At 50.5% G+C, this 15,234-nt stretch overlaps 3 protein-coding genes across 4 annotated transcripts; 1 reads left to right on the plus strand and 2 right to left on the minus strand.

The window, feature by feature from the left end:
* Positions 1-903: 903 nt before the first annotated feature.
* LOC125525288 lies at positions 904-1,679 on the plus strand. Its single transcript, XM_048690286.1, has 2 exons — positions 904-1,122; positions 1,245-1,679. The coding sequence occupies exons 1-2, from the start codon at positions 981-983 to the stop codon at positions 1,451-1,453; spliced, it is 351 nt and encodes a 116-aa protein (XP_048546243.1). The 5' UTR covers positions 904-980; the 3' UTR covers positions 1,454-1,679.
* Positions 1,680-3,476: 1,797 nt separating this feature from the next.
* Positions 3,477-5,989, minus strand: LOC125525260 (nuclear pore complex protein NUP35-like). Its single transcript, XM_048690264.1, has 3 exons — positions 5,389-5,989; positions 4,880-4,991; positions 3,477-4,154 (listed from the first exon to the last, which is right to left on the minus strand). The coding sequence occupies exons 1-3, from the start codon at positions 5,949-5,951 to the stop codon at positions 3,813-3,815; spliced, it is 1,017 nt and encodes a 338-aa protein (XP_048546221.1). The 5' UTR covers positions 5,952-5,989; the 3' UTR covers positions 3,477-3,812.
* A 384-nt stretch (positions 5,990-6,373) lies between these two features.
* LOC125525270 (peptidyl-tRNA hydrolase 2, mitochondrial) lies at positions 6,374-10,563 on the minus strand. 2 transcript variants are annotated; one of them, XM_048690274.1, is made up of 9 exons: positions 10,442-10,563; positions 10,123-10,329; positions 9,445-9,505; positions 8,888-8,924; positions 8,120-8,197; positions 7,954-8,026; positions 7,325-7,364; positions 7,013-7,079; positions 6,374-6,787 (listed from the first exon to the last, which is right to left on the minus strand). In XM_048690274.1, exons 1-8 carry the CDS (start codon positions 10,487-10,489, stop codon positions 7,030-7,032), a joined length of 594 nt encoding a protein of 197 aa, XP_048546231.1. In that variant the 5' UTR covers positions 10,490-10,563; the 3' UTR covers positions 6,374-6,787; positions 7,013-7,029. The 2 variants fall into 2 exon arrangements, with proteins under 2 accessions (XP_048546231.1, XP_048546236.1); XM_048690279.1 differs by lacking the exon at positions 8,120-8,197.
* Between the last annotated feature and the right edge of the window lie 4,671 nt (positions 10,564-15,234).

Consider the following 15,234-nt stretch of genomic DNA (forward strand, 5'->3'; position numbering starts at 1 on the left):
TAAGGTGGTCATAGGGACGTTTGGGGGAGCATTGTGCCTCCACACCTCTCCAACGGAGATGTACCTCCCCAAAAGGATGAAACTTCGGCAACACACTCTCGTCTCCATCGAGTTCAGGTGCGGTTATTTAGGTCCTTTACTTTGTGCTTGTTATTACCTTGTTGTTGTTGTTGTTGTTGTTGTTGAGCTTGTCATATATGTTGGTCACCTAGTTGCATATCTAGACAACCTTATTATTTTGTTGAGCCTAAAGTTTGTCAAAAGAGTTAAAGTTCTGTTAGTCAGCTATTCACCCCCCCCCCTCCTTCAGACTTTTCAATTGATGTTTTGACGGGAACTCCGAGTGATTTATGGCCCGTGTAGGCGTTTAGGAATATTCTAGCCGCATCATAGGAAAAAAATTGAAAGAGAGAGAGTTGTGGTGAATTCGGTTATCATGATATTAACACACTCCCTTTAATTATTATTTTTGAATTTTTGCTTCCTTAAATTTGAACTTGCCTATTACGGTGTTTATTGTCCTTCGTTCGTGCTTTGCTTCGACATTGCTATGCAGAATTAATGCTTATGTATCTTAATGTGACTTATGTTTGTAAGATCGGGTAGATTGTCTGGTAACCACATAGCACCGTGTTTTTTATGATACTCTTGTTGTGTTGATTTTTTTTTACTCAATAGCAAAAGAAAAAAAATAAAGAAAAAATATACACATCCTGGACCCAACGTGCACCGGTCATGTGTGGCAACGGACGATGAGATGGGTCTCATCGGTCAATGCCAGCAAACAGAGCAGCGGCAGAAGTCTCGAGAGACGAGAGGACAGCGCCCATTTCAAAATTCAAAATTCGAACCACCACCAGCCCACCACAACACCCCCACCTTATAAACCCCAACCTCCAATCCTCCGTCCACCATCCGCCGCCCCCTTCCTTCCTCCAATACAACAGAGAGATCGCGCCGCCGGGGGGAGAGAGAGAGCCATGAGGAGCGGCGGCGACGTCAGGTCCTTCTTCCGGCAGCAGAAGGCCCACTCCGGCGCGGCGGCCACCAAGCCCACCGGCGGCGTCTCCAAGAAGGCGGCGCACCACCACCAGAAGCAAGCGGCGACGCGCCCGACGCCAGGTACTCCGCCGTACGCCCAATCCCAACTCCGCCGATTCGTACGCCCTGCGCGGATTGACTGCTCGATCGATCGATCTGGTGTTTATTTGTTTTTTTTCAATCTGTTGTTGCTTCTGCGGCAGATCACGGCGGCGGCGCCGACGCGGGGAGGGAGGAGGCGGAGGACGCGGAGAGGAAGGCCAGGGAGTTCGACATGGACATGCGCTACGGGCCCTGCCTCGGCCTCACCCGCGCCCAGCGCTGGCAGCGCGCCGCCGCGCTGGGCCTCGCCCCGCCGCCGCACGCGCTCTGCTCCGACGACCAGCCGTGCCTCTGGGAGGGCCGCGTCTAGACTAGAGCATCGCCCCAGGGCCCCGTCGAGTCACCGATCCCCGCCGCTGTCTCCACCTGCCATTCCTCGTGGTTCTGCCTACTGCTTCTTCTGTAGCCTTGTGGCTTCTTCAGTCTTCGTGTTGTCTTCAGTCGAGTTTCCTCTGTACTTTGGGTCGATCCTGCTGGGTGCGTGCGATGCCTTGTGATCCGACGCGATGATGTATTAATCTCAGTACTTTGCTGCATCTTTTTTTAGTATAAGTACAGACACAAGCGCTCATATACACGCGCATACACTCACCCCTATGAACGCACACACGCACACCCTACCCCTATGAGCACCTCTGAGAGACTGAGCCGGCATATCATCTTGAGATTTACGAAGTCACCGTAGGCGCCTCGTCGTCGACGGGAACGTCTCCTCCCACTGAAAGCGTATCGCCGGAAATCCTGAAATAAATTCGAAAGAAGTCCACATCACCCCTTGTGGTTTCAGAAACTGGCTAACCCACCCCCCAACTCTGAAACCAGTTAACTAATCTCCTGAGATATCTAATACCAGCCAAGGCACCTCCTAATCCTAATTAAAGTGGTATCTGCCGATGGTTTTGCTTGCGTGGCTGTACAGGATGGCCACGTCGGTTTGGTAGGGTGGGTCTGAGACTTAACTGCTCCTCCGGTTTGTTTGGGCATTGTCTCCCTTATTTCCTTTCGACGAGACGGCGGCGGGGCAAGACGGGATGATCGCCGCTTGAAGGTAGCAACGCGACGACTCCAGGAGTTCAGGTTAGGCGCTCATCTCTTTCATGCCTAGCACACACGTACTTCTCTGTGTTAACTACACATTGAAACTTGCACACCTGCAAGGCTGCAACGACCCTTTCTGAATTTAGATGTCAGACGCCAACTATATAGTCCTTGATCAGTCCGGTGATTAGTACTAACGCACCATAGTTTCACTATATACATTAACTCAGCAAACACTACTCGGGTGAAACTAAATTCAGAAAGGGTCGTTGCAGCCTTGCAGGTGTGCAAGTTTTAATGCGTAGTCAACACAGAGAAGTACGTGTGTGCTGGGCATGAAAGAGATGAGCGCCTAACCTGGACTCCTGGAGTCGTTGCGCTGCTACCTTCAAGCGGCGATCATCCCGTCTTGCCCCGACGCCGTCTCGTCGAAAGGAAATAAGGGAGACGATGCCCAAACAAACCGGAGGAGCAGTTAAGTCTCAGACCCACCCTACCAAGCCGACGTGGCCATCCTGTACAGCCATGCAAGCAAAACCATCGGCAGATACCACTTTAATTGGGATTAGGGGGTGCCTTGGCTGGTATTAGATATCTTAGGGGATTAGTTAACTGGTTTCAGAGTTGGGGGGGGGGGGGGGGGTTAGCCGGTTTCTGAAACCACAGGGGGTGATGTGGACTTCTTTCAATAAATTTAGGAATAATGCGAGCACCAGGATTTGAACCCTGATGGGCTAGGGATACCACTGTCCACCTAACCAACTCAACCACAGGCTGAGTAAATCTATCTATTCCCATTACAGTCGAGTTTTTTGAGCAATATTAGTTGGAAATGCACGCGGATGACCCTGATTGAAAATTAGACTGAACGTTCTATGACCACACTAGTAGATCCAATACGAACGCTCTCAAATCAAGTGAAGAAAAATGCAGTTTTCTGCCACACTCAATACGAACGACTCGGATTCGATTGAAATTATTAATGCTTCTGTAGGACAAGATATAAGATTTGGGGTGAAGCTTTTGGCTATCTATGTGGAGAGTTCATCTTGGCTGGGATGATAGATTGATAGGATCGGCTGAATTTATACACCATGTCTGTCAAACAACTGAGGTAGCTCATTCTTCAGCGAAATTTGCTTATGACAATAATGCTTCTTGTAATACAGGGTCAATGAACCCCCTGCATTCCTGGCGAATGCCATTGTAAACGATGTAACCACATTACCAATTCAATATAGTGGCTATGATGGCATTTCTTAAAAAAATACTGTCAAATATATCAGAGTTCATGTAGATTGCAGCGGACAAAATAAATACTAATTGAGATCTCAGTTTCGTCATTCATCCAGAGCCATTGCTCATGACAGCACCCACAAGAACACAAAGTTACAACAGCCGCCCACATCTTAGCAGATCATAACATAAACGTGAAAATTTTGCACATTCATAACTGTTACATCACCAAAGAAAAGAAAAGGTCCACTTCTCCGGATTCTCTCGAATTTCGCTCCCGAACCCTTTGGCGGACAAACAAACTCACTTGCTACAGCATCAATCACCGTGACAGATCACACAACAGATGAGACATGCTAGGCTGGAGGTATATCATTGGTCCACAGGCTGGCGAACTAGATGCCGAATATCAAGTCCATCACATTGGTTACAATAGATTTCGCTGGCGCGGCGACACTGCCTGTTGTACGACGCCCTGCGTCTCTGATAACGTTTGTGGAAGACTTCGGATCATACGGGCGCGGCAAGGCTCCCAACTGGTTTGATGCTCCTGTGTTGCTCTTCAGGACAAGTAATTTCGAAGGAAGGGAGACCATGAAGCCTCCTTGGTTGATTCCAGCGAGCCTATCATCCAGCTGCTGCCGGTGCACTGGATCAATATGCTTTACTCCAATTATGACGCCACTGCATAGTTGGATACCATTCTTTTGAAGGGCTTTCCTTGCATCGTAAGAGTGCTGTGAAGACAATTGTCAGTTTAAGAGGGAAGGGCAGAGGAATTGATTGTCGCACCATAATGCAGAAACCTATCATGTGATGCACGGGCATAGTGGAACTGAGATAAACATTTGTAAAGAAAAGAGCTAGGTTCCGGACATCACAAATCACTTTAAATAAATCTTATCCCAGCAATCACAGGCCAGAGAAACCTATAAAAATCCACATCATGCATGAATGCACAAAGACAGATTATCCAGACTAGAACATGTGTTGTTGAAAAGCATACTCAACAGGCCAAAACCAGCTTCACTGTGTGTTTCATGTTCAAAAGATAGCCAAATCATACACCACAGCATTTACACACACGCATGGGGACCCAACTTGATGTGCACGTTGGTGTAGCTAAGAAATAGTGACACTTTCACGGAAACTGGAATAAAGAGAATGCAACCTTTAGGCTAAATCCATCTTAAAATAGGACGAAAAGGCATATCTGAGTGAAGCCATACAACATGTGAATTGAACAAGTAGACAATCATTAATTCCAAGATCATATAAGATGATGAATGGTGCCATGAAACCGAAACCGTTCAAGTATAAAGGAGCTTATACTCAAGTTTATGTCGAGTCACAGCTCATTAGGAACAAAGCAAATTAATACAACTGTTGGGAAAACATAAAAACAGGGGAACCGAAAGGTAGAACAGAAACCAGTAGCGACGGTAACTGAAGATATCGTTACCTGGTATAATATGTGGATCCAATTACCCTCTCTTGGGCCAGAGTGATGTCTCAATATAACACCACATTTTTCGAACTCTCGGAGAACGAGGTTGGTATCTCTAAGCGAGAATCTGTAGAAGGGAAAAATTAAACATCAATAAACCAATTCATCCTATATAAGGCACGCAACAAAAACGCTAAGTGACGGCTCCTGCTTTCTCGGGCAGGGTGTACAAACTTAACAAAAATGAAAGTGCACTAGCACTATAGAGTCCGGTATATCCAGTTGCTAGGACAAGCAGTATGATCGATTTTGCTGTTGCTCATGGACATGGACAGGAGCAAGCACATGGCAGGGCCATGAACCTGCCATGAACCTACGCAAAGCAGCAAATTTTTCAGCTCCATGGCTACATGTCCAGCGGTCACCAAGATACTACTACTTGCAGAACTGAATCTACCATGCGCATGCCGCAGGCTACAGCTTCCTCAAAAGACAAGTAAAGAAGAGCATCATGGTTTCCTCACCCGAATACAGTGACCCACTCCTCGCCATCTGCCTTCCCTTCGCTGGCCGGAGCCGCGGGCTCCGTCCTGGCAGCCTCCGTCGCCGGGGTCACGGGCGACGGCGCCTCGGCGGCCACGGACGTGGCCGTCGGGGGAGGAGGAGTGCAGGGGCTGGAGGGCGGGGGCAGCGCGAGCAGCTCCTTGCGGGGCGGCTCGACGACCCCGTCCATGGGGGATCCGTGGGCGGAGGCCTTGCCGCGGGAGCGGTCCCATGAGGGCGAGCGGCTGCCTGCCCCGGCGCGGGGGGAGGGGGAGGAGGCGACGGGGAGGAGGTCGGAGGCGGTGGGGTCGGGCGAGAAGTCGGCGGCGGCGAAGCGGTCGTCGAGCGTGAAGAGGGGCGGGGGCGGCGGCGTGGCGGAGGGCGGGGCGGCGGCCGCGGGGGAGGCGAAGCGGGAGCCGCCGCTGCGGTGGGACGGGATGGGGGAGGCGAGGTCGCGGAAGAAGGGCGACTGGCGCGCCGCGCGGCCGCCCCGGCGCGCGGCGGCGGGGGTCCGGGAGGAGGAGGGGGACGGGGAGGAGGCCATGTGGGCGCGGCGCGGGCGGCGCGGGGGTTGAGGGTTTGGAGCTGGACTCGGCCGGGCGGGCGGGCGGGCTGGGTGGGTGTCCGTTGCCGAGCGGGTCGATCGGGTGGATGCCTGCCCGCCCGTGGTGGCGGTATGCTTTTATTGGGCCGCGCCCGTCCCGTTGCTTGCGAGGCTGGCAAAGGGCGAGGTCCGGCCCGAATCCATCCGAGTTAATTTCGAGATCCTGCCAGAATACTTCATGCTCACGATTTTTTTTCCTTTTTAGCTTCATGCTCACGACTTCTCTCGAAAAAAGGAAGAAAAAAAAACTAGATGTCCACGAGGAAGGAAAGGAGAAGATCAAAGTTTACATACACATTTGGGGCGGAGAATGCAACACAAAACGGTCCAGGAATCCTGCCGTGTAGCGGAGATGCCACGAGTGCTTGAGAAGACAGGGCTACCATATTACCATGGAAGAGGATAAACACATGTTTGAGGTTTCCTCTTGGGCGCACACACACACACGCACACGGTGCAAGCGATCCATTACTTTTACTTGGGGGGAGAAGATAACCTACAGTTTGGGATTACAAATGCTTGTCCCGTGTCGCGGAAAGGGAACCAAAAAAACAAAAGCAAAGCTGTGTTGCACTATCATCATCATCATCATCATCATCAAGGGGTAACCGAAAAAGTATTCGCGGGCGGTGGCATTTCAAACCAAGCACTAGAGTCTGCAGAGCTGGGTCAGAAGAATCAAGCGATGCATGAGGTGTGGGTACAGCAAATGGATTCTGGCCTTCAACTGCGAGCCAACAAACATAGTCTTCCAGGATGGGACTACAGTGGATGTTCTGCAGTCAGATGAAGAGAAAAAACCAAAGTTAGCAGACTAGTTATCAGAAGCAATACCAAAGATGCAACTCGCATCGCCAGCACTCTGGCTGCTGCCTGGTCCTGTAGGGACTCTAAAACTTGGTGAATATTCATGAATCACGAGCCTTCAGAATTCATAATATAAAAGGTCCTAAATGTTTGCAAGGGGAAAAGCATCAGGAAGAAGTGAGGAATAGACTAACCATGCCCGAGATGCGGCTTACAGTAGGCGCAATTTCCCGGTAACTGAATCTATGTCTGCTTTCCTCCCTGCACCACAACAATATCATGCTATATTATGCTCTGCCATTCTGCCAAATAGAAAAGTATTGCCAGGCTTCACGGGGTATCGGTTTGATAACTACTATCACTCTATCAGTAGCACATACTCCATAAAGAATCTGAGGACCATACTCTTGTAACAGAATTAGCACAAGGTGAGAAATTTTGGACTCGTGAAAAAGATCTGAGTAGCTAAGAGAATAAAACAGCATACTTCTGATTGAGAAACTAACCTGGCCCTACTGCAAGAACTGTCTTAGACCCAGCCACTACCTACAAAGAGAATCAGAATTGGTAACCATCACTTGATCAGGGTAAATGAGATTAGAATCAAGAATGATAGTAGGTAATGATCAGGGTAAATGGGATCACAATCATTCGATATATACAATAGATAACTGCCATATTAGTTTTTTACTTTACTTAAGCAATAACTGCTACTCCATCTCAACTATTTATTTGTTACTTTAATACTTTGCTGTAGCATCTCTCATCTCAACTATTTGTTTGTTTTGCGTTGAAAGAGAGATGCTACAGCATAAGTATTAAAAAGAATCAATCTATGAATTTGAATCGTTGGCTATAACATAAGCATCAATATGAACACCCGGAAGGATAAGTCTGGCTCAAAATTGATCAACAAAGTGCATTATGTCAGTAAGAAATTTACCCTAATCACAATTAGTCAAGAGTTATTGAGATTCAGACATTCATTATCACTTTGATACGTTGAATGGTCAGAAGGACGTTTCGCAATTGATCACAGAGGGCTATTTTTACAGGCAGTAGATAAGCAACTTGTCCTCCCAAAGAAACACCAGCACAGATGAAACATATTCGTAGGCAAAAGCATAAAACAAACCTGTGTGCGGCCTGCATCTGCAACAACAAAAGTTGGGATACCTCGGTATTCTGCAGTTTCCTTTATCCTGTTCCTGATAATACACAAGTGGGAAAAGAAAGTGCTACATCATAATCCAGCAAATACTGTTCAAAGAAATACAAACCCTGGAAGAGATATGGCATACATTTCCTGTTGATTCTTGCATGTCAGAACAATCTTAGCTTGTCCAAACTGCTCCCATTGTCTCAAAATAACCCGGTTGCTACAAAGGGATATATCAGATGAATCATTAATGATTCTGGACAAACAGCTCCTTGACACTGACACCTCTAATCTTGCCAGAGCTTTAGGAGTCTAGTACAATTTGAACTTCAAGGACACTATGATCGTTCTTTGCTTTCATAAGAAAGTATATGACATAGTCCTGATAAAGAAGAGCACTAATTAAAGGCCATTCTATTGTGATTAATCAATCACTCCGCTTTTCAGTCCACTTAGGCATCCTTTACTTAAGAAAAAACTTTAACTTGTCTCTACTGCATCACTTGTTCTTAAAAAAGGCCCGCTTTCACTGAAAACATAACCAAAAACAAAACTGAGACTTTCTTTAAAGATTATGCTCTGGGGACTCGTCTGATGGATGATAGAATACTTAGGCTAGCATTTATAACTCGAAGTTAAATATAATAGCCACCCATGCAACATACTTCGATTTACGAGCCTTTGATGCTAAATCAAGTGTGACACTGAATCCCGTGCAAAAATACAGACAACAAACTCGCATAGTACTAATATAATGAATAAATTTCAACTTCATTCAATATGTACCAGAATTTCTAACAATGTCAAACCAACCCTACTTGTCCCTAGGCAGGCTAAAAGTCTGTGGGAAATATCTACATCCTTTAATTAGAACTACCTAATGAAGCAAGATGGCAAACTGCATTAGCACCTTGCCAACAGATCGGCGTACAAGCCAGTTGCTGCATCTGCAAAATAAATTGCAATGAATTAAAAGCATAACCGATGTACATTGGCTACAAATTGTACTGAGTAGTGAGTACACCAAAAAATAACACAGCTATCTACAGAATTCTTTATTTACTTTAGTACACAGATGTCAAGAGAGGTCGGCGTAGACTGAATTTGACATGGGAGGAGTCCGTAAAGAGAGATCTGAAGGATTGGAGTATCACCAAAGAACTAGCTATGGACAGGGGTGCGTGGAAGCTTGCTATCCATGTGCCTGAACCATGAGTTGGTCGTGAGATCTTATGGGTTTCACCTCTAGCCTACCCCAACTTGTTTGGGACTAAAGGCTTTGTTGTTGTTGTACACAGACGGCTTAAACTAGAGTTGTTCTGGCTAGAAGTTGGTTGTTGCAGAATTGGACAAGCAATCAGTTTTATTTGAGCAAAGTACTACAGTCTTCTGGTTGGGATAAGTCAAACAGAACAGATGTACCAAGATACAAATGCTCACACTAAGAGCCCGGGAAATGGAACTTACGGGCACATTGAGACGCTATTTTCCCAGCCCCCATCTTAAGATCCTGACGCACTACTAAAACCTGCAAACAGCAGTGTCGAAACTCAGTGCAAGTTCAGACATAAAATCATGGTATTCCAACAGAAAACCAAGAGTATTTGTAAACACAGCCTAAGTGATCAGTATTACCCACTCCTGTAAATATGTTAATCGGCCATAAAGTCATGTTTACATCATCACCATTCATCATCATCCTTACATGTAAGACCATCTGAAATTTTTGGTAGAACCTATATCCTGTACTAGTCATTCACTGACTCTAACTTGACAAATTTAAATGCGCGAGTACTACTCCCCCACAAACAACTCCCAGTTCTGCCTGAGGCAAAGCTCAGCCGAGAGCCAAGGCAGAGCAAATGGTGTGACATGGAGCATGACAATTATGTTTCAACATGATGAGATAATCTAGTTTGTTGATCAGTAGCAATGGGCAGGTGCTTAGCTAGTACTGTATGTCCTCACCTACGATTCATGTAGAAAAATAACAAAACACGTGACAGCTGAGTGCTAGGTCGTAACCCTTGAGTCAATCAATCAGATACGGAATTGTGGACTGTACACGGTCGTTTCAGATCAACGGGTGGGATAAAATCATGTGGATGTCGCACTGTCAGTATAGCAAGGCGAGGTTCATCTTACCATCTTGAGCTCTTCGCCTGGGGCTGGGGCGGCGGAGGAACCGGCGGCCGCCCGCTTGGAGCCCCGTGGCGCCGGGGCAGACGGGAGGCTAAACCTCGGCCTCCAGGAGGAGGAGAGGTCGAGGAGGAGGCCGAGGAGGAACCCGATGGCCAGGCCCGGGAGGAAGTTGGCCGGGCGGATGCCCGCCGCGAGCCACGGCTCCTCGTCCTGCCAAGGGGGAAACAGAAAAGAGGGTTAGGGTTCAGGAGCGGAGTCGCGGGGGCTGGTGGCAGAATCAGCGGGGGCGGACGCCGCAGTCCGGTGGGTGCGTGGCGCTCACCTTCCTCTTGCCGCCGTGGTTGGGGTTTCGCCGCGGCGGAGCAGCCATGGATTGGACTTGGAGGAGGCAGAGCGGAGAGGCAGTGCTGTGTTGAACTGAACTGTTTTTTTAGGGGGGGTTGATAACGTCGTCGTGTTACTCGATACGTGGGCCAGCAGTTTACTATTGTGTAATGGGCCGGCCCATCCCACACGCCGTGGGCGAGCGCCCGGTCCGTCCGCCTCCGCCTCGCAGGAGGCGAGACATAAACGTGCCCGATTACTCCCTCGTCTCTCTCTATCCGTCGCAGACTCGCAGCCGGAAAATTGCCCCGATCTTTATTTCACGCTCCTCGGCGGCGAAGCTCCTGTCGCCAGAGACACGGACGAACACGTCGCGCAGAGCAAGGCCAAGCCCCACGCCGGCTTGTGCTTCGCCCCCATGAACGCCGATCGAACAGACGAGGAGAAGATGGAGGCCCTCTCCCTCGCCGTTCGGAGCGGGACAAAGGCCGGCATGGAGGTCGAGCAGATCCTCTCCCTCGCCACAAACTATGAGAACAACAACGCCGATTTGGCCTGCCACGTCCTCGTGCAGAGCGGGATACCAGCCGACGCTGTCCTCTCGGCGGCCATGAAAACGGGGCTGATGGCCAGAGAGAAGGTGTACGCTACCCTGCTGGAGCAGCTACTCGCCTCCTTCGCTAATCCATTGGAGGACACCCAGCTGAGGGAGTGGGAGTGCCCCCCCAAACCCCACTATTCTCTCACCGAGAAGAGGAGCGGTCCAAGACAGGACCCCAAATGCCCCTTCTTTCTCATCAATGCGAAGGTATCGGCCAAGACGGCGCGGATATCGTGGTCGATGAAGAAGTATCCCCGCTTCCCCCGGGAGCGAGCGATGCACGATGCTTTACGTGTCGCACGCCTGGGCACAGGAACTCAGGGATTTCATGTAGAGCAGGCAGGGGAAGGCGGGCAGCCAGGTGCCCTCTCCTACTTCATCGATGCCACATATAGCGGGTGGCCGCGCCCCAAGGAGGGCATCTTCGAGGAAGGCTCCTCCGTGCCCCTCAGGGAGGTCGCCGTCATCAAGAGGTTGCCCAGCGGTGATGGGATTTCTGTCATGTCCTATGTTCATGGGCTTGGTGTTAAGCTTGACGATATCCTCTTCGTGCTGCACGTCCCGTCTGCCGCCATGCCCCTGAGATTTACCGAGCAGTCATTTTATGTCTCTGAAAACTTCGAGGAGATTCCACTGTACGCCCCGGCTGGTCTTGATTTCATAGACATCAATGTCCCCGTCAAGAATCTGATCATGAAACTTTACCAGCTGTATTTACAAGAGGAGCAAGAGAAAAATAGTAAGCGTGAGAAACATGATCATCGGGGGAGTGAAGAGCTGGTGTGCCAGCAAGAGGAGGAGCTCATGCTCCAAAGACATGAGCAAGAGGGGGAGAAGCTGGAGCGCCTGCGGAGGAGAAGGGAGGAGAGCAAGAAACATAGAGATCTACGCAAGGAAATGAAGGAAGCGGTTCATCGGATCAAGGATACAGCAAGGACTTCAGAAGAAGAAGAAGAGCAGCATGATGAGGAGTATGACCCAATGCTTTTGCCGTTCCTGTTTCAGGAAGAATGTGGTTTGGTGAAACCATTCAAAAGAGCTGTGCCAAAGTGAGAAGAGGCACGACAGATAGCTTGTATAGCTCTTAAGTTGCAGGCTTCGCATGATTGATGATTTAGTTATGTAAATTATGGCTTGTATTGTACTGCATTGGATTATTGGATGCATTGGGGAAACTACATGCTGATTTACATTTTTTTGTGAGAGACTTCCAATCTATTCATCTTCAATCATGACAGTACAAAGAATAATAGAGGTAATAAAAATTACAACCATGTCCATGGACCATCTAGCGACGTCTACAAGCACTGGAGCGAGCCGAAGGCGCCGCCGTCATCGCCTCTCCCTCATCAGAGTCGGGCAAACCTTGTTGTAGTAGACAGTTAGGAAGTCGTCGTGTTAAGGCTCCATAGAACCAGCGCACCAGAGTATCAACCATCGCCGATGAAGAAAGTCATAGATCAGAAGAACCAAACCTATAAACGCCTAAACGAAGACGAACGAAGAACGGATCCAAATAGATCCACCGAAGACCAACACCGACCGAATCCCGCAAAATCCGACGGAGACAAACCTTCACATGCCCTCCGACGATGCTAGACGCATCATCGGGATGGGGATAGAACGTGGGAGACATTATTCCAACTAAGGGACGTCGCCGCCGCCACACAGCCCCAACCAAGGCGCTGACTCTAAGAGCATCTCCAGCCGCGCCCCCAACAAGGCCCCCCAGGCGACTTTTCGGCCGCCGGCGTCGAAAAATCGGCCCAGTCACGCCCCCAAGGGCCCATTTTTCACCGGCTCGGGCCGAAATTGGCGCCGGCGTACCCAACCCGAACCCGGCGCGCTGGGGGACGCTCGGGGGCGCCGTGCGAATCGTTTTTGGCGCGAAAGAGCAGCGGGCCCTCCTTGCCAGCAACTCGTCTCTCTTCCCGCCGCTTCGTCATCCTCATCGCCTCGTTTCCCGTGGCGAACCAATGCCAAAACTGCCGCGCGCTGCCGCGTCGGCCAGCCTCCTCCATTGATGCCTCAACGGCGGCGCAGTGAAGACCGGACGACGCGCGTCCCCTCCGCCTATATAAGCCGACCCCCAGCGCGCCGGTGGCACGCACAGACTCCACCGCTGACGCGCCATTTCTCCCCCTTCCTCCCTCTCCTCTCGCCGTCTCCAGTTCAAAGCATGGCCGAGCGCTTCCCAGGCGACGATGCGGCGGCGAACGGGTTCGGCCGCCGCCATCTTCACGAGGACGAAGCTCGGCTCCTCTTCGAGGCCGAGTACCCGGTCCCGCCGGACATGCGGGTGCCCGGGACGTGGAGAATCAGCGTCGGCGGGGTCCCGGTGCCACCACCGCCCACCGGGGCGGCCTGGGTGCGGAGATCGCGCGTATCCGCGCCTCCCTGCCGCGGGCGGCGAGGGAGGGGCCACGCTATGCCCCAACAGCCCGCTCTTGGAGCCATACTTCCGCCGCCGCCACGCCGAGCAGCTCGAGGCCTCCAACGGCGTCATGCCCTCCGGAAGGCTCAACTCTGAGGGGCGGCACCGATGGTGGGGCGTGCCCGGCCGCACACTGGAGGCCGTCTTCGAGTACATCGAGGGCGCCAACACGCCGAGGCTGGAGTACCCCGCTCCCCGTCCTTCTCTCGCCAACGTGGGAGCTCGTGGACGCCGAGGCGCATGGACCCCGGGGTGTCCTCCTCCTTGTCCGGCTCTCCCTGCCTCCGCCCCATCAAGCCGGAGCCCCAGGACACGCCTGTCAGCCGGCGCACCCGCAGCTCCGGCGTCCTCATCGGCGACTCCACCCCCGCCTCTGGCCGCCTCGTCCTTGTCGCGCCCAAGCCGGAGCCCGACCTTCCCCCGGAGTACGAGGAGATAACCCGGCGCGGCTTCTCCGACGAGGACGCCCTACAGTGGGCGCGCGACGACTACCTCTGCGATGAGATGGTCCGGCAGCGCCGGGCCCTGGAGTAGATAGCCGCCCGCAAACGTGGCGCGAGGACGAGCACGGCGTCGTGATCCTCGACAGCGACGATGACGAGGACGCCCCTGGACCGTCCAACCTGCCGCGCCAACCGGGGGAGGGTTGCAGCAGGGACGGCGGCCGCGGCGGAGGTGACGACGACGACGGCGGTGATTACACGCGGTTCTACAGCCTCCTCGGCATGTAGAACTGTAAGGGCGGCGGGCGGCGAGGAGCGGCGAGGGAGACGGCGAGGAGCAGACTAGTAGCGTTTTTTTTTCTTTTTTGTAAAATATTTTAAATATGAACGAACTCGCCGAAGTTTGGTTGAATTTGCGTCGTGTTTGTGCCGGAACTTACACTTTCAAAAAAACGTGGGCGCCGCGACTGGGGGGCATCACGCCCCAGCACGCGGTTAGCGCCGGTGCGCTCCCAGGGGGCGATTTATAGCGCCTCCTAGGGGCCCAACGGCTGGAGATGCTCTAACAAGAACGAGAACGGGTCCCACCCGCCAGTGGGGGGAGGGGGGGCGAGATCCTCCGCACCTCCCTGGCCTAGATGCCATCAGAGATGGGATGGACCGGCGGCGGCGGCAACGGGAGGACAAGAGCTTTTCTTGTGGAAGAGGAAAGAGATCTCTAAGAATACGTGTCCACTGATTTACATATTAGATAGTAAAAACTATCTGGATTGCACCCAAATTAGAAATTATCGTATTTACTATAGAGAAACGTCTAACAGCTCCCGGGTGCTCCCACACCCTCATGAACAATAAATTCATATAAAATTGAAAACAATCAAAAAAATCTGAAACTTTTAGGGATCAAAGATTATCAAAGGTTTAATGTTCCTGCAAAGTTTCAGCAACAAATAACCTTCGTGGAGCCCTCACAAAAAAAAATCACTGCTCAAAAATGTACATAAACTTTGAAACATGATTTTGTTTTTTTATTTGAGTACTCTTCGAATGTTATTTTTAGCTAAGACTTTGCAAAATCATCAAAAGTTTAATGATATTCGATGTCCCAAAGTTTCAGATTTTTTTGATTTTTTTTGAATTTGTTTTGAATTTACTGTTCATAGAGGGTGTAGGGCACCCGGGTGCTGAAAATCCTATCTCTTATTATACATTTATTATAATGTTAGGCTCTGTTTGGAGCTTTTAATGAAAAAAAAAACCCACAACTTTTGAAGTTACTAAGACTACTTTCTTTCTGTAAAAACTTGCAAAAC

Source organism: Triticum urartu, chromosome 1 (genome assembly GCF_003073215.2).
Source record: "Triticum urartu cultivar G1812 chromosome 1, Tu2.1, whole genome shotgun sequence".
Lineage (NCBI taxonomy): Eukaryota > Viridiplantae > Streptophyta > Magnoliopsida > Poales > Poaceae > Triticum > Triticum urartu.